Below are 19,982 nucleotides of genomic sequence, written 5' to 3'. Positions count from 1 at the left end.
CCGTGTAGGCATGGGACCACATACGTCTAAATGCACCAAATCAAGCTTTTCAAACTCTTTCTTTCCCTTCTTTTATGGGCTGATTTAGTCTGCTTCCCATAGAGACAGTGCTCACAAAATTCAAAATCGGAGAAACTCAAATGCGGTACATAACCCAAATGGCATAAGAGTTTCATTCCATTCTGGATCATGTGCCCCAACCTGCAATGCCACAAAGAAGTGCTTGGTTGCTTGGTTATTGCAACAACATGATCAAATACCCCTGATACATGTAAGGGATACAAAGTCCCACACTTGGCACCCCTGGCCAAAAGCATAGAGCCCTTCTGAATTTTCCAACTCTGAAAGCCAAAAGGGTGCAAATCAAAAGGCAAAGAGTGCAAGGGAGGACAAAGGAAAAGTGAAGATCGAGGAGATAAATGCAGTCACACATGATAGTGACAATGACGTTCTCTTCATGTCTAGTTCATCTGCAGAGTTGCTTACCACTTCAGATGATGCATATTCCAAGGATTGGATTTTGGATTCTGGTGCTTCATTCCATGTTACTCCCCATAGGGAATGGTTCTCCACTTATGACAGTGGAAAGAGAGGTTGTGTGCATCTTGGAAATGACTATGCATGTGACATAGTGGGAGTAGGTGACATAAAGTTTTCTTTTGCAAATGGGTCTGCATTTATTTTAAAACATGTGAGACATGTGCCTAAGTTGACCAAGAGTCTTATTTCAGTGGGTCAGCTAGATGATGCTAGATTTCACATCCCATTCTTTTTCTTATCCTTTTGCTCTCTTTTCAGCTTGTAGCAATCCTTTTTCATATGTCCCTTCTTGCCACAGTGGTAACACTCAATGTTCTGTGCCCTGGATTTTCTACGAGACTTCCCTCTTTCTTGGGACTTCCCCCTAAACTGTGATCTGCCCCTTTGCACATTTAAGGCTGCATCCTGCTTGTTGCCATCCATAGACTTTCGTCTAATCTCCTTGACCAACAAGCCACCCACAACATCATCAAATTTCAGTACTCCACCAGGTACAGAGTTACTGACAGCTATACGGAAGGTATCCCATGAGGATGGCAATGAACATAAGAGAAATATTACCTCAGTCTCCGCATCAAAATTCATCTTCTGATCCTGAAGCTGGCTGAAAATAATATTGAATTCATTCAAATGAGAAGAAATGGAGACCCGTTTCTTCATCTGCAGCTCAAACAACCTCTTCATGAGGTAAACTTTATTAGAGGCAGTTTCCTTCTCATAAGTGGCACACAGTTTCTTCCACAAATCTTTTGTAGTCTGCTCATTTACTACTGTGAAATAAAATGACTCTGCAAGATGAAGTCTAATAGTAGACTTTTCTAATGCATCCAACCCATTCCAATCATCCTCGGACATATTTGCAGGCTTAGCTTTAATCCTTGCCAAGGGTTTAATCTGCTTCTTTTGAATAAGCACATCCCTTATATGTTCTTTCCACAAAGAAAAGTTTGTCCCATCAAACTTTTTAATGTTGAAAAACTCCTTTTCAGACATGGAAGAGGATGCCATAATGCAAATAAAGCAAAATCCCAAATGCTAGTGCCTGTAAGAGAGAATCACACCAAATACTAGGTGCACCCAAATGTGTATGCCACAATAGATTGAAATATCACCAAAACTCAAAGCTCATAGCATCAAAAGATGTAGCTGACTCATGTGCATGTACTATGCATCCATATGAGCAAATCTGGCCCAAAAGAAAATGCCAACTGCAATGGCAATCCAAAATGCCAATAAGTGCCAAATGGCTCAAGCATAAACACCGTCCATGGGCATATGCATCAATAATATCTCATCCAAGAGAGCATAAGACTATCAGTGCATCACCTGCAATGTGTCAAAGTTGTCCTCAGCATCATATAGCATCCATGTGCAAAGCGTCCATAAAATAGCATCCCACAAGGCAATCTGGGCCTATCAGCACATCCAATAAGGATCGCAATGCATCCAAATGGCCTATAAATCATCCACTGCAACCCAATGTGCACCACAAATGAGCGCACATGGCTCAAACTGTAACCAGAGTGATCTGCATAAGGTATGCTCAAGAAATCATGGTCCCACAAAAAAGACCCCTACTGAAAATAGAACATATACTCATTTGGATTTTCTTCCACCCATCCACAAAACACGAGAATGTCAGCCATGCTTGGAAGATGGAAAAGAGAGGCTTATTTATGGACAAACAATAGTAAGAGGAAGTTTGAACTGAAAATCGGGTGAAGATACATCCACAAAGCACACATAGGCAGGGTAGGGTGTGACTGGTGTAGTGTGAAATACTACACCGAGAAGAATCTTCAGCATAGAATAGCACATAGACAATCTTAAAAGGACCAACCCTCATGATATCACATCGATCTTTACAAGCGAGGGTTAGAGGCGCGGCGTTGCATGAGGTTGTCCATCAAGGCAAACAAGAATGCCATGACAAATGTCAACAGTTGGAGAGCTTGCACATCACCTTCAGCTTCTTCCAGTTCTTGTAGTTGCCATGCTATTTCTTCAAGGGGTGTGCAGTCTGGCATCCTTCTTTTGAGCAATGTCCTTGAGAACCCTCCTGATGATCTTTCGAAGTCGGTGAACTCGTATCAAGTATGCCCAACACTTAGTTTCATGATGACCACAACCTTTGCATTCCTTACAAATGATCACCCTCCTTCGTGGCTTACGGCTTTATTGGGGTGGCTCTTCCACTTGCATCATGCGTGATTGAAGTACAAGCTTCACGTGCCAAGAAATCAGCAACAAGATTTCGAGCTCGAGGGATATGCTGAATTTTTACCTCTTCAAATTGGTTGCAAAGTTCCAATGCTTGTTGATGTCGTGGAACCAAGCCTTTGCTCCGCACCTTCCACCTTCCACTAACTTGTTCACACACTAGTTGAGAATCTCCTTGCACCTCCAATTACTTGGCATGATGTTCTTGTGCCTTTTGTAGCCCAAAAATGAGCGCCGAGTACTCAGCTCGATTGCAAGTACTTGCGGGTGAAGACTTGCTGTAACAATACTCCTCACCACCTGGTGAAGTGAGCTTCACACCCATGCCAGCTGCCTTGGTTGAAGGTTTGTAAGCTCCATCAAATTGAAGAATCCAAGATGTCATCACACCAAGACTAAAATTCGGACATCCCAAGTTTCTCGGTAGTCCAAGATAGGTAGGAGGAGAGGGTGGGGAGAATTCAACACTTGAGCCAAATGTTCAGCACCAAATAAACTTGCAATCCTTTGTTGATACTTTATCTTAAGACCAAAAAGAATTACAATTTGAAGCTCGAAATGGGGCACAAAAGGTTGATTAGGTACAAATGGATTCCTTGGTCGAAACATTACCAACCATAGCCGAGGCCTAGAAACCTTTGTAGTGAGATTGAGAATAAACCATTCAGGACGAGCTTATCCACAGGAATCAACAAGCAGATGCGCCAAATCTCCCCCCAAGCTTGGGGAGCATCCCACCCTTCGATGAAGGACACCGTTTTAATTACCTCTGAAGCAGCAAGTAGTTCGATCACCGCACAATGAGTAGAAGTAAAATCAAAATTCTCCGAGCGTATCAGTAGTTCTTCACCATGAATCATCCACGGTGTACCCGTCACCTTTACATTTACATGGCGTGCGAGTCCTATTTATGGCATATCACGAGATGTAAGTATCATGGCAACCTTTATTTTCATCTTATACTGGCAACATTGTGTTAAATAATTATGATTCTTAATTATTCGTGTAGGGAACATTGGAGTCTGGTGGTTTGGGACCTTGAAGACAACTATTGTTGGTTTGTTAACTCGATTGCAGGCTTTCATGGCTCAGTGCAAACGTAAGTATTCTATTAATCTGTTGTTACTTCTATATTATGTACCTTATGTAATAGACACACTAAGTTTTTTTAATATGTCATGATGAGCAGGTCGATTGAGAAGTTGGTATCTGCTATCAGAGAAATGGGACAGTACAAAGACTCAGTAGACTTCCAAAAGCGTTTAGTAGTAGAGCAGGAAGATGGGCATAGTTGTGGGTGGAGAGTTGCCTACAACTGCATGTTGATTTTCAAAGAAATTTTCTCACTTAAGCCACAGATCTCATCGGAAGACTCTTTGGAGCTCAAATATTCAGAGGAGGATATACAATTGTTTAGGGCTAAAATCATTTGAGACCTAATTGCTGCCATTAGAATACAACGTGCAACTGAAGCAATATTAGAGCTTGCATTTAAGGAAGAGGAGACTGAGTCTACTATGAAAGCACTGCACACTACAGAAGAAGTAGAGACCCAGTGTACACCTACAGCACCACAGCCTCCACTGGAAGATCATAAGAGTTGTCACAGCCTCTGCTTGCATTTAAGGAAGAGGATACTGAGTCTACTCCGAAAGCACTACATACTACAGAAGAAGTAGAGATTGAGTGTACATCTAGAGCACCACAGCCTCCATTGGAAGCATCAGAAGAGTTGCCACAGTCTCCACTAAAAGCATCAGAAGAGTTGTGATGCATGTATGATGTTGTGTTTGTAGTTTTTATTGATTATACACCAATTTGTGACTTATTACTTAAGTGGCCTTAAGTGGCATTTACTGATGATATTTATATAATTATTTCATGCACACAATTTTATGATATGAATGTGTGATGATGTGATTATTTGGAAATAAATCCTTGTGTGATGAGAATTTTGATATGAATATGTGATGATGTAATATATTTCTTCATGCACACAATTTTATGATATGAATGTGTGATGATATGATTATTTGGAAATAAATCCTTGTGTGATGATAATTTTGATATGAATATGTGATGATGTAATATTTGTAATATACTTCTTCATGCACACAATTTTATGATATGAATGTGTGATAATGTGATTATTTGGAAATAAATCCTTGTGTGATGAGAATTTTGATATGAATATGTGATGATGTAATATTTGTAATATATTTCTTCATGCACACAATTTTATGATATGAATGTGTGATGATGTGATTATTTGGAAATAAATCCTTGTGTGATGAGAATTTTGATATGAATATGTGATGATGTAATATTTGTAACATATGTCTTCATGCACACAATTTTATGATATGAATGTGTGATGATGTGATTATTTGGAAATAAATCCTTGTGTGATGAGAATTTTGATATGAATATGTGATGATGTAATATTTGTAATATATTTCACTCGCAAGTATCAATTCCCAATGCTCCACTCACTTAAAGTAGAGCATTCCCAATGCTCTGCAAAATTTTATTCAGTTAGACAGTCTCCACTCACTTAAAGTAGAGCATTCCCAATGCTTCTCTCACTTTATTGCAACCCTTATCCTTATCATATCGCTCTCTCTCTCTCTCACTTGTAATATATTTCACTCGCAAGTATCAATTCCCAATGCTTCACTCACTTAAAGTACAGCATTCCCAATGCTCCGTAAAATTTTATTCAGTTGGACAATCTCCACTCACTTAAAGTAGAGCATTATCAATGCTTCTCTCACTTTATTCCAACCCTTATCCTTATCATAGTGAACACATCGTGCCTTAGTGCACTTGTATTCTTCCATCCTAGTCCTTCCACAAACACTCTCTTATTTCTTACATCCTAGTCCTTCTGAGTAACTTGTATTCTTCTATCCTAGTCCTTCCACAAACACTCTCTTCTTTCATCCATCCTGATAACTTGTATTCTTCTATCCTAGTTCTTCCACAAACATTCTCTTCTTTCATCCATCCTAGTGCTTCTCATTAACTTGTATTCTTCCATCCTAGTCCTTCCACAGACACTCTCTTCTTTCTTGCACCGTAGTCCATCTCCCTTTCTTTATCATCTCCCCACCCATGGATGTCCTTGGCATTGTCGAAGACGTGGAGTTCGGAATTAACAATCTCAAAGAATGGATTGCTGACCAAGGAGCACAGAGAGAGGCCAGAACTCGACAAGGTTCTCCTTTGACACACATGGAGAGAGAGGAATTTGATGCACAAAGGCACGCAGAGAGGAGACTCTCAAGATAGCAGAGAGTGAAAGACTTTTAAGACGTATGATAAAATCACGACAAGATCTCTTAGACTTCTTAAGTAACCTGCGTTATCACAGCTCTCGTCATGGGCGATTTGATGCAGATGCTGAGAGAACAATAAGAGCCTCACAGAGAAATTATAAAGAAACAATTTGTGATTGCTTAAATTTCTTCTTTGCATGTAATTATGTTGAGGATACAGCTGTGGAGGCAGTGAAAGATTGGGTTGTTGAGAAGATAAGAGAGACCAATGATGAGATCTTCTAGACTTTGGGTGATTAAGAAGATAAGAGAGACTGTATTAAGGTGTTTTTTGACACCATATGGCTTTGAGTTATATGATCTACTTCTTGTACAAATGTGATGTGCTCTTTTGAAATGTACTCTAGTTTTAATAACATGTCACGCCATTTTTTCTAATTTGATTTTTTAAAATCTTACTTTTTGTCTCTTTTAACAATGTGTGTCCTCTATTTTTAATGTACTCTAGTTTTAATAACATCTCACGTCATTTTTTCTAATTTGATTTTTTAAAATCTTCCTGTTTGACTCAATGTTTTGTTTTATAAGAGCCTCTTTTTTTTAAATGTTTTATCCAAAATTATCTCACAAAATGAATTTGGACAGTGCACGAGTCCAAAATTAATGAAATAGGTGTTAATGGCTCATGCACACATTCCATGCATACGAGAGGTCACAACCTCACCCCATTATTCTACCCTTAGCCTATGACACTTTATGCCTACCATTAATTAATGCACCCATGCATTCCTACCCATTCCTATCCTAGGACCTACATGTGTGAGTGCACCATTTATTCCATATCAATCAACATACCCAATACATTATCCATATAGCATTTAGCTTTTGACAATGGATCTACAATAGGGAGCGGAAACACTATCACTGCTCCCCCATGCATTGCCTATGTGTGGTGCCTATCTGTGAAGCCTGGATGTGTTGTGGTGGAGGCGCATGGGTGAGGAACTGCAACAGATGAGAAACTACAAGTGAGTCTCCTTCTTTCATATTGAGCGACTTTCTGTCTTCTTCGTGAGCTATGTAAGAGCCTAATCAATCATTATAGCTTCTAGCTCCTTCATAGGATGACTAAATGAATCAATCTAAAGACACTCCAAGCTACTCCCTTGGACCTATTTACTTAAAGAAATCACCCAAAGCAATGGGATTGATCTCTCTACTACAACGACAATCGAGCAACTACATGTAATCATTGCATGTAGATGTTATTTGTCTCCTAGAATAGTTGCTACATTATACTTCTCCAATTTGTGGCTTACTATGATCGAGATGTGAATTTATACCTTTCTTTCATTCTTGCATGCATCTACTCACGGAAGTTTACACCAACCATGAAAGCACCAGTGCCATGACTTGAAGCGCTCATAGGTGGAGGATTGGGATGCTTGAGAATTTTGCTAGGAAAGATTACCAATGTTGAAGCTCTTGCAGATGTAGAGGCTATCAATGAGGAAAATAAAGTCTAAAAGATCAATGCAGCAACCGAGGGCTTATATCATAGCTTTCTTTCAATATGATAAAAAATAGTTGGCAGCTCTATCATTGTGCATCCAATAGTTGTGCCAATCAAGTTGAGATACAATACAAATATCCAAATCCATGCCTACCTTCCACTTGAAGTTATAGATGGAGAAAATGAGCAAAAGGACAAACCATGGATGAGACATGTAGAGAATGAGGGGACAAACAAAAACTCGATGATGATTCAGTAGTAAAGAGCATCCTAGGAACAAACTTAAATGAGCTCAAATTGTAGGCATATATGTGTAGTTGTGGCTTCTAGCGACTAGATCTGGGCATTGATATGCATTTGTAAGAAAAGAGGAGGTGTAGCATGCGATGAAAGCACATGTGAGAAGGATAGGGACCCTGCAATCCAACAAAGCTTGGCAATGCTCCATGCCAAGGAGAGACCTCCTTAGCCAATCATGACCGTGATGACAGAAGCTTCAGCGAAGGTTTTGGGAAGAGTTAGAAAAGGGTGATTGCAACCCGGTATGACTTTATGTTCATGAAAGTACATGTAAAATGTATCATGTTATGCTGCAACAACGCACAGGTCCCTTACTAGTAAAGATAAAGGTATGCATTTAGAAGCTCTCCTATGATGTGCATGCTTATCTAATATCAAGGTTCAGGCTTAGAATTTCTTAAGGTATCGTCGAAACCTCTCCCCAAGCCTCAATATTTTTGATCAACACGATGGTACCATGGTTATAGGTATATCTATATTCTTCCTAGGTGGCAATTTCAGCCTACCATATGCCTCTATAGACACATGAAACACTTGTAGAAAAAAGAAATAAGAGAAAATTGATGACTTACAAAGTATGCATGCAAACAACACCCCTTGCCACCAAATCCCAAGCAAGATTACCCAACTTTTTTTTCCAGAAAAGAGAGATATTATTAATATATATAGCAAATAAAAGAGAAAATATAGCATGACCAAGCAATTATAGCTCGTGAAAACATTTATCTATTGTCAAGATAAGAGAGCTGATAGGGCCATTGCACAAGCTCTTAAACATCATCCTGATGGCTCCCTCTAATTCCTTACTCCATTCGGCTCTTGACGGGCAATGTCCTAATCACAACCCTCCAAAGCATTATATTGTCCAATGTTTTCTATGCAAGATTTGGTAGCTTTGTATTTTTTTACTTATATTTGTTGGGGGTCTTCTTCACCTTGTGCATGGCTTTGTGTTTCTACTTGTGCTCTTGGGGGTTTTCTTCACTATGTGCATGGTTTTTTCCAATCGTTCTTATAATGTAGGTGATCTTGATGAGATGATCATCTCTTGTTTCACTTCAAATCACCTCCTTTTGATGGTTCATCACAAAATCCACCAAATCATCCACTCATTCATGAAATACTTGCCATCATGCAATCACAAATCACTAGAGGATATTATTATCTTCTCTCTTGGTTAATACCTATTAATTCCTTAAACCCTATACATCAAAGTTGCCACATCCATGAAATTAGAACGTTTCCAATCAATCCACAATAAGGCCCCATCAACATCAATAGACGTGTGAGAAGAAAGAGGAGAGTGAGAAAGGAAAAAAATAAGAGAGAGAGAGAGAGAGAGAGAGAGAGAGAGAGAGAGAGAGAGAGAGAGAGAGAGAGAGAGAGAGAGAGAGAGAGAGAGAATTTCAATGCAAAACAAGAAAATTGAGACATGGAGAAAAAGAGGAAAGGAGAAGAAGAGACAAGAAGAGAGGAGAGAAGGAGCAAGAGGAGAGGGAGAGGAGGAAAATCCCTCAACATAAATAAGAGAGAAAGAGGAAAGGGGGAAGAGAGGAAAGGGGAAAGAAATGGGAGAAAAGAGGAAGGAGAATGAGGAGAGGGAGAGAAATAAAAACCTTTAAAACAAAACAGAGAACCACCACATGGAAAAAAAGAGCAAAGGGGAGAGAAATTGTTAGATATGCTCAATGCCCCACCCTCTTGGTAACCACCAGTGGTCCAAGGTGCTCAAGTTGTAAGGCCCCATATAAGGAGAAGCCATGTGTGAGCCCGGGACATTGGATGGATCCTGACTTGCATGTCAGGTGAGGTCTATCAATGAGACCGTTGATGGTAGAAAGGTGATTGTGTGGGAGCCCCCTATTCATGCTGGGGCCTGGGGGCTAGCTGGCCCCCAGCTGGGGGTTCCCAGGGGGGCTAGCGGTTTTGAGGGCGGGAGCTCTCGAGGCTGGTATAGGGAATATTCCTTGAATATTCCATGGACGACTAGTCGATTCCACCCACTAGGTTGATTGGTCGGCTCCACCGACTAGGTCGACTGGTCGACCCCACCGACTATGTTGATTCGACTACCGCCCTCATAGCTATAAAGAGGCGACCTCCCTAGTCCATTGTATTAGATCAGTTCAGATCAGATCAGATCTTCTAGCTAGTAGCTTAGATCGCCATCTAAGCTCCATTGTGGGAGTGCACCGGTAGACGAAGCCATCATCTGTACTACATCAATATTGAAGGAAAAGTTTGTTCCTCTCCAGTTTGCTGTGTACTCTCTATTCTTTATTTAGTTTCTGTTCCGCTGCGCCGTGTAATTTGACAGAAATGGAGAGAGAAGAGGCGATTAGAGGATGGGGAGAGAGAAGGAGGATAGGGAGAGAACAAAACAAGGCCACATGAATGGAGAGTCCTCACCTCTTTCACTCGAATGAGGATGACCTTTCTTTAGGAAGTCTTCAGCCTTGTTAGAGGGAAGGGTGAGAGGTTGTGTGGAGATGGACAGAGGGTAGCTTGACGAGAGGGTGGAGGAGTGAAGCTCTTTCCTAAACAAAAAGGAGAAACAAAGAAGTTTCATGGCATCATGATGGATTTATTTCCTAATCAAAAGATACTATCGATATTTTGTTGGAAATAATTACACAACATCAATAAACGCTTTTTTCCAAAGTTTTCTTGATGGTTATATAGATGGCTTTTTCATTGCTTCTTTTGGGAACCTTTTGATAGCCAGCAGATTCCTTGATCCATGACAATGTAAAAATTGCCTAATCTAGGGATTGTTCTTCAAAGGCCCAACTTCGAAAGTCATATATATACAAGCCTAGAGCTGGTAATCACTTTTTTAATGCCAAGTAGTTTAGTGGCCAACCTCGGCGGCCATCAGTGTGACGACAAAACTTTGGCAAGCTAACTTTGATTATTACACTTTGGCCTCCAAATTGCATTTACAATTTGGTAGTCACCAGACTCTAATTCGGGCATTGATTTGTAAGGACCCAAACTCAGTGATCATGCCTAGATTCAGCACCAACTTTAGGAGCATAGATCCATGGGTCAACTTAAAGGACGTTGAGATTCACCTCTACCAACTTCAAGGACCTACATTTTTGAAATCTCGGTCTAGTGGTCATCCTTCCCATTTCACTCTTGTATATACGGATCTAATGGCCAATCCTCAAGGTTCAAACCCGATGAACCAGTCAAGGACCAGTATTGGTGGCCACGTGGGGTGGGATTTCACCAAGTATCCAATCATTCTTAAATGCCTGACTGTAAAGGTCAGCTTCTTGAAATTTAGATCTATGAGGCCATCTTCAAAGCTCGGATCCATGTAGAGCTCTTACTAGTCTACAGCTCATGCCATTAATCATGCTAGTCATCATTCCTTGTTTTTGGTCCACTTAGGCTGGGTTCATGCGAGGGCAACGCCCAAGGTCCCTTTGGGAGGATGGTCGTCACCATGCCATGTTTAGACGAGGTAGCTTGAGATAGTACTAGAGGATGATAATTCATCTGATACTTGATAGCTTCACGCTTGTGAATTTTGATTGGTTAACGATGCTTGGGCAGGGCTTAGGCTGACACCGGACAACTCCACGGCCCTTGTGCAACGATGCAGGCCTAATGAAGGAGCGTGAGTCCAACGAGTTGAGGTTAGGATTATAGAGCGTACGTGAATTCGTGATCCAAGGCTTTAGATTCATTTTCAGGGACTCTTTATGAAGTTGCATTGTTTTCATCGTTGATGTCATTGCTCCAGATATTGAATTCGAACATCTTCGTTGATCCCCAACGATTCCACAGCAATTTGGTTACTTTCATCCTGTTAAAATGCTCCAAGGGACCATGCAGGAAACTCTTAGCCCGGCATGCAGAGCGAGGGATCGCTTCATGATGAGCGCGTCAGGGAGACATTTGTCCGACCTTCAGCTGGGGATGGCTTGGAAGACCTCAAGAAGTTCGAGCCCGGAAGACGGTCAACATATCTCCGTTTCAGATGGGTTTTCATTTGTGAATATGCTTCGCAGGTATGTCAATGACCCAGCAATTATACTGGAGTACCTCCCACTTGTCTAGCATCCCAAATAGCAAAGTGTCCCCGCAGTAATATGCGCAGGTTAAACTCGGTCATATTGCTGGCACAATCCAGGTTGGGTTAAAGACATGCTCGAGAGAAAGAAGTCCCAAAGCGAGGGAATGCAAGGGGCCGAAGCATCTGGTTCTGAAGACCTTGGCTTGTTGGAGAGTCTAAGCAATTGCAAGGGCAGCGTCAGGCCTGCAGTACAGGTTTTACGCATCTACAGCACAAGTGATGCGAGAGAACACTGGCTGGGGATGCTGAGCTTAGAGGAGGCAGTCACTTCCATGGAACGGGTCCCCCAGCTGCCTTCGTTTGAGAACTTAAAATGCATCTTGCAGAAGTGCAGAAAAGCAAAAAATGGAACATATGCCAAGCGCCTGCATACTTATATGTGCAAAAATGGGCTGGAAGCCAATAGTTCTCTCGGAAATTACCTTGTCCCAATGCTGGTCGAATGTGGAAGCATGCGCTATGCTCTGCACGTTTTTAACCAGTTGGTCGTACCGAATGAGAATTCTTGGACTTCTCTCATCGTGGGTTATACTGAATCTGGGGAATCAAATCATGCCCTGAACCTGTACCAGAAAATGCAAGAGAATTGTGTACATCCTAGCACGTATACATTTGTAGCATTACTGAAGGCTTGTGCTGGTCTGAAGGATTTAGAAAGAGGCCAAGAAATACACGCTGAGATTGCCTCAAAGGGGTTGGAAAGATATCCTTATGTTGGTAACGCTTTGATTAATATGTATGGCAAATGTGGTTTGTTTAGAAAAGCACGGGAAGCGTTTGAGAAACTTCCCGTTAAAAATGTAATCTCGTGGACTGCACTAGTCGCAGGGTATGCCCAACATGGGCTTGGGGAGGAGGCACTTACCTGTCTTGAACAGATGCAACTTGAGGGTGTCTCTCCAGATGCTGTCACATTTGTTTGCAGCTTGAAAGCTTGTGGCAGCATACGAGCCATAGAGAAGGGCGAAGAGATACATGCCGAAATTGTTAGAAAGGGGTTGGAAAGGTATCCTCTTGTTGGCAACACCTTGGTTGATATGTATGCCAAATGTGGCGCGCTTAGAAAAGCAAGGGAAGTGTTTGACAACCTTCCACTTCAAAATGTAGTCTCGTGGACTGTATTAATAGCAGGATATACCGAACACGGGCTTGGTGAGGAAGCGCTGGACTGTTTTGAAGAGATGCAACTGGAGGGTGTTTCTCCAGATGCTGCCACATTTGTTTGCAGCTTGAGAGCTTGTGGCAGCGTAGGAGCCATAGACAAGGGCCGAGAAATACATGCTGAGATTGCAGGAAAGGGATTGGAAAGGGATCCTTTTGTTTGCAGCACTTTAGTTGATATGTATGCCAAATGTGGATCGCTTGCAAAAGCAAGGGAAGCATTTGACAAGCTTCCAGTTCAAGATGTAATCTCATGGACTGCACTTATTACAGGATATACTGAGCATGGTCTTGGTGAAGAAGCACTGAATTGTTTCAAACAGATGCAACTGGAGGGTGTGCCTTTGAATGCTGTCACACTTGTTTGCAGCTTGAAAGCTTGTGGTGATATAGGAGCCATAGATAAGGGCGGGGAAATACATGCTGAAATTGCTAGAATGGGGTTGGAAAGAGATCCTTGTGTTGGCACTACCTTGGTCTATATGTATGCCAAATGTAGCTCGCTTGCAAAAGCACGTGATGTGTTTGACAAGCTTCCAGTCCGAGATGGTGTCTCATGGACTGCACTCATTGCAGGGTATGCTCAACATGGGCTTAGTGAGGAAGCATTGAACTGTTTCGAACAAATGCAACTGGAAGGTATCTTTCCAGATGTGACCTCTTGGAATGCAATAATCACAGGATATGCCCATCATGGAGAAAGTGAAATGGTTTTCCATATGCTTGAGAGAATGAAAAGAGAGGGAGTAAAGCCAAACGCTGTTACATTCCTTAGTGTTCTTACTGTATGCTGTCATGCTGGTCTAGTGGATAAGGGCCAGAAGTACTTTGAGGCTTTGAGTAAAGATTATGGCATCACTTCAACTAGTGAACACCACAATTGCATGGTTGATCTCCTTGGTCGTGCAGGCCAAGTAGACAAGGCAGTAGCGATGGTGGAGAGCATGCCTTTTCAACCTGATCTTGTGGTATGGCATAGTGTGCTGGGTGCTTGTCGAAACTGTAGTAATGTTGAACTGGGAAGACACGCATTTCAACAGGCACTGCGATTGGATGAAAAGGATGCTGCAGCTTATGTCTTGATGTATAACATCTATGCAGATTCTTATACACAGGCAGCCAAGAAGTTCAAAGTAATGGGAGTCAAAGAACAAGCATGGAAGAAACCATGTTGGAGTTGTATTGAAACTGACAGAGTCACACTTTGGGACACAAGATGTTCCCAAATCTAAGATATGACACTATCACGAAAAACCTTGCATTTGTACACAATCATGGTAGACAAAGCTGCATTTGTACACAATATGGTAGACAAAGCTGCCTCCACATGTTGTAATACCTGCTTCAAAGCCACCATATGCAAATTTTGTGGTGCTTAAGCAACTTGATATTTGAGCAGGGACTGCAATTGGATGAAAAGGATGCTGCAGCTTATGTCTTGATGTATAACATCTATGCATATGCTCATACTCAGGCAGTGAAGAAGTTCAAGGTATGGGAGTCAAAGAACAAGCATGGAAGAAGCCAGGCTGGAGTCTATTGAAGCTGACAAAGTTGCACTTGGGGATACAAGATATTCCAAATCTAAGATATGACACTATTACTAAAAACCCTTGCATTTGTACACAAGTGTCCAAGTCCTCCAAATGCTGTCTTGGGACAGCTCTCCCTGTAAGAAATTTGTAGTTACTTTTATGTGATGCACCTGCCATTTTTTCAAAGCTGCAAATGCCTGAATCTACATGACTGATGCTGGTGCATATGTTTCAAATATGTACATCCCTTGAGCCACTAGCCTAGCTTTATACTGAGCTATGCTGCTGGGTTCTCCTCTTAATATCGTATATGTCCACTTGGATTTTATTGCCTTTTGATCTATGGGTAGTTCTACAAGGGTATTATTAACATGAATTGTCCTCAGAGCATCCTTCTACTTGTCTGATGCAGAGTTGTATACGAAGTGGATGGAGGACCACATCTTCTTGATTCGGAAGTATCCTTGTACATCATATAGGGGAAACACTCTCTTATGGAAGTCCTAGGGACTTCATCATAACCTGTATCCTATGGGGACTTCATCATAACCTGTATCCTATAGGGGAAACACTTATGCCCCCCTTGTCTTCACTAACCACCACCTTTTGGATATTGATTGTGAGTGATGATTCTTCTTTAGCACACAATTTAATGGTTTTTTTAAAATGTTATCATCAAATAGTCTCCACGTGGTGGAAGGCATTTAGCTTAGCCTTTCCAACGATTGATATGCCTTCTCATTCCATGAAGTATTGTCAAGGCCATTAACTATCATTAGTGCCATTGGCTATTAGTGTGCCCTTTTTGTGCCTACAATCATTTGGATCAATTTTTTTTCAGGTTATTTTGATTGGAAGTTGCCGATAATGTAATCCTTCTTATTCCTTGTTGTAGTGGAATTTCGAGCTTAATACTTGTGTGTTCATGATTACATTCACCTCAAGTGTATAGGCTTTCACCTTCAAATTAGTGACCCATTGGGCAATGCATGGTGATCCAAATCTTCCAAGGATAGCCTTCCATTATATGGGCATGTATGGACCAATCCATCCCATGTAGAGATTTAGATTCTTAGCCCTACTTATCACTTGTAAATTGGGACCAACATCCTTTCTTCCAACGATCTTGGTTTAATGTGATGGCCATTTTTGCTTTAACCTCTTTGAATAACTATTTATGACCATGGAGCCCTTGATTCGATTGTACTCAAATCACTCAATTATTATAGTCTCAAATCTAAGTTCAGATCCCCTAGTTCATGTTCCACTATCATTCTTAAGCTTGGCATAAGGAATGCCCTTTTGCCTCTTAGCCAAAAGTCAAGAAGAATGGTGTGTGGTTGGTGGTTACCTTAAGTGGAATCTTATATGCCCACTATATAGCTAGATAATCATTCTAATTTTTGGATAATGCTCCCCTCACATATATCTCATCTCGACATGTAGGATTTGTTTGTAAACTGAAAAGAAAGCATGGAGTGAACACAAACTCAGAATTCTTGCTTATGGAATGAAGAAAGATGAGGTCCTTAAGTAGGCACCTCTTACATGATCATTGACATCATTGATGACCTCTGAGCTCCACAATCATCTCCTCAATCTTCTCCTAGATTCTCTCAATCATCCTATGTGGCTTCTATCACCAGCTAATTGTGCTTATGGGCACCTAACTGTGCCTCTAGCACACACACATAGAAACCAAGGTGTGCCTGAGGCATACACCTTGAGATATCCCAACAAAACCCGCCCTCAAGGGAATGCCGCAGGTTATGTCAAGGATACAGCTAGCACAAGGTGTCACATGCCATCTGATGGTGGTCATGGATCTATCAATGGCTAGGATCTCAAGCTAGCAAGGGTTCCCATGGGTGTAAGGTAAACAAAAGGGATACAAAAGACCTTCCAATGGTTATCTCCCTTGCATGTACATGCACACAATGTTTGCAGGAGGTACCATGGAGCAAAAACACATACACATGGCCTACATCATATGGTGACCAGAGGTGTTACAAAACACACAATAGTTTATTTCATTCATTTTGGAGGACTATCCAGGCTGAGTACCTTGGCTCAACAAAAAGAGAGATCTGGAGCATACATGGAGATGATTCAAAAAGCATAATCTTCAAAGGATGCCTCATCTTGTGGAGGCACATCAACTGAAAGTAGATTGGCATTTTCTGTCTTTGAAGTTGCTTCCTTTTTGGCTCTACAAAACTTTTCATGATGATTGTTTTTGCCACAGTGTTTGCATGGATTGATCTTGAAGCAGTCTTTTGAGAGGTGATTAGTCTTCCCACAATGATTGCAAGGTGAAAACTTGCCCTTCTGGATTTTTATGGCATAGGCTGTGTCATTGCCTCTCCGGAGTTCCATGTGCCTTTCTTCTTCTTGAAGAGCAGAGATAAGACCTTCAAGATTAGGATTAGGAAGATTTTTCGAAGTGGTAACAACATGATCATAATCTTCAGGCATACTCTTGAGCAATACTGCCATAGCATCATCTGTAGTGATAGGAGAGTTGATAGAAGCAAGTTGAGTCATGAGACTCCGCATGTAATTGACATGGGCAGCCAAAGGAGTGCCACTAACCATCTTCAATTCAAAGAAAGAAATCGTAAGTGATAATTTTGAGATGTGAGAGCTAGCACCAAAAATAATGTCAAGCTTCTGCCAAGCTTCTGAAGGAGACTCTAAGTCAGAGATGTGATGAATATAGTCATCTCCTAAAGCAAGAGCAATGATGCCATATGCTTTCTCCTCTCTAGTAGGATCTCTTGCCAGGTGTGTCGGAGCTGAGGATTCTCCAGCATTGGAGGCTGTTGAAGAAGAAGTTGAAGCCGGTTTGACAAGCCCCCAGAGGTTTTCTCTCATTAATGTAAACTTGACCTTCATCTGCCATGTGTGGAAGCCCTTAAAATTGAACTTATCTATATTCAATATGGTAGCCATGAGAGGGTCTAATCCAGGAATTGGGCACTGTCTTCTCTCTTACAAGGCTAGAATAACAACTGAAAAGCTTCAAAGTATAAGCATTTAATGCAGCAAAGACTTGTGACCAAATTTCAATCAATGATGCTTTCACTTACATGCTTCACAGAGGTGGCTAAATGAAAGTTTTCCAAGCAAATCTAGGTGTAACAACTCAAAGCAAAGCTGTAGCCACAGTTATACCGATGCTATTTAACACTTTAAAACATTAGAAATGCTAAAGTAGCATCTAATGTAGCATCAAACTCACAATCTTGTCAAAACTGTCCAAAACAGAGGCCTGAACTTGGAGGGCTTGTATCTCACTCTCCAAAGCAAAGAAAAAGGGGCTTTCTGAAGCAAAAGAAAGCTCATATACCAGAGAAGATCCACTGAGGAGGAGAGGCGGCAAATCCGCGTCACATCGCCATAGCTAGCTTCTTCAAAGTCGACTGGTTTTTCTTTGTTTTCTCCTTGAATATGCAGCCATTGCTGCTCAGATTTCAACACAAGATAGCCCAAGGTATGGAGAAGCTTCCCCTGAAAGGAATTAGAGAGAGGTGGACCAGGCACAGAGAAAACGTAGAACAAAGATTCGACGACCTGCACGAAATGGTGACCAGCAAAGATGATGATACTTCAATTCCTTTTAGGTGAAGGTTCGCCCCTTTGAGAGGTATCTCCAGTAGGAAGGGCTTGGAGAATGGAGGAGAAACGGAGGAGAACAAGCTTTAGCAAGATTTGGGAAGAAGGGGAAGAAATGAAGAAGAAGAAGAAGATGATGATGATGTGGCACAAATGGGCTCAAGGGGGATCAAAGGGCTCTGATACCATGTTGGTAAACTGAAAAGAAAGCATGGAGTGAACACAAACTCAGAATTCTTGCTTATGGAATGAAGAAAGATAAGGTCCTTAAGTAGGAACCTCTTACATGATCACTGACATCACTGATGACCTCTGAGCTCCACAATCATCTCCTCAATCTGCTCCTAGATTCTCTCAATCATCCTATGTGGCTTCTATCACCACCTAACTGTGCTTATGGGCACCTAACTGTGCCTCTAGCACACACACATAGAAACCAAGGTGTGCCTGAGGCATACACCTTGAGATATCCCAACAGGATTGAAGATATCGTGAATCCACCTTGCATACTCACATACTAGCATTCTCACTCCTCTCATGTGGAATTGCTATTGACAAGAGCGGCATACCACCACAGTAATGCAGATGGGTAGCAATACATTATACCTTTCCTTGTCTTATTGAAAGAATGAATATACTTGCATCCCAGCATAAAGAGAATGCATAATGAACTCTATTGCATAAGCAAAATGGATCCAGTTAAATCCATATCGGTAGCTACAATAACATAAGAAAGAGCTCCTCTACTCAAGGGAACAGAGAAAGAGAGTCAGAGAGGAGAAACCCAAGACTACAAATGGGAGAGAGCTAGATTAGAAATCTTGGCAAGGGAGTACATGCAAAAGATAAAGGCTAATGGAAGATTCTTGAGGGAGCAGGATCCGCAAGAGCATGATGGTAGAGTAGTGAATGAGGGAGAGGCGGGCTCCTTTTATAGATATTTTATCATCCTTTGTTGTGGAAAAGCCGTCAATACAATCTAGCTTTCAAGACATAATCAAACTCATGGATAGAGTGAAATGCCATCTCCAATGTAGGCAAGCACCATGGTATAATAGTTAAATTAGGGGAGAAATGGGGTCTTAAAAGGGCATCCAATTAATGTTTCCTAATTTCAAGGGATTAAAGAGGGTTTTGAGGTGTACCAACAATGATAGTGCTCCTTTGTGTGGGACACTGGTATGTTGTGCTGTACAGAAGGACATGTTCAACATTTATGGTTGGGAGACCTCTCACCCATGGTTTAGACCCATGGTCCTCATTCCTAGTCATTGATCTGATCTCCAATCCAAGGGTCACATTCAAATTTATGGTAGAGCATTCCTAGCCATTAAATCATTGGGCAGATCCAAGGGAGGGGATGAGAGGAAAAAATGTGGTTCAATCTAGGCCATAGATCAAGTGGTGGATCCAAGGGAGGAGATGAGTGCAAAATGTGCTTCAATCTAGGGCATAGATCAAGGCTAGATCCAAGGGAGGAGGTGAGAGAAAATGGCGCTTCAATGCAGGCCATCCAAATAGGCGCCGGGCCCTTCATCTTGGATCTAGATCTCCACCATCCAAAATGCGACTTCATCCTAGCCCTCCAAACAGGCGCCTCCATCTTGGCCATTGATCTTGGATCTAAATCAAGGGTGCACATTAAAAGGCGCATTTTCCCTCTTAATGAGGCCTCCACAAAGTCAAAACCTTGACCTCCCCTTGTCAGATCTTTCCACTTGAAGCCCACCAAA

General features: G+C 41.5%; 1 protein-coding gene across 1 annotated transcript; it reads left to right on the top strand.

Annotated features, from left to right (window-relative positions):
- Positions 1-11,498: 11,498 nt before the first annotated feature.
- Positions 11,499-15,011, top strand: LOC147900189 (pentatricopeptide repeat-containing protein DOT4, chloroplastic-like). The gene is made up of 2 exons (XM_087376547.1): positions 11,499-11,873; positions 11,996-15,011. The coding sequence occupies exon 2, from the start codon at positions 12,010-12,012 to the stop codon at positions 14,329-14,331; it is 2,322 nt and encodes a 773-aa protein (XP_087232673.1). The 5' UTR covers positions 11,499-11,873; positions 11,996-12,009; the 3' UTR covers positions 14,332-15,011.
- The last annotated feature ends 4,971 nt before the right edge of the window (positions 15,012-19,982 follow it).

The sequence above is a fragment of the Dipteris shenzhenensis genome, chromosome 7 (genome assembly GCF_047967505.1).
Source record: "Dipteris shenzhenensis isolate YYH24624 ecotype China chromosome 7, Dip_SZ_1.0, whole genome shotgun sequence".
NCBI lineage: Eukaryota > Viridiplantae > Streptophyta > Polypodiopsida > Gleicheniales > Dipteridaceae > Dipteris > Dipteris shenzhenensis.
The sequence above is the reverse complement of the archived record's forward strand: the minus strand, read 5'-3'. Positions and strand labels throughout refer to the sequence as shown.

Bases quoted from the DNA above. Each gene is read 5' to 3' on its own strand.
- LOC147900189 (XM_087376547.1), top strand. From the start codon at position 12,010: ATGCTCGAGAGAAAGAAGTCCCAAAGCGAGGGAATGCAAGGGGCCGAA.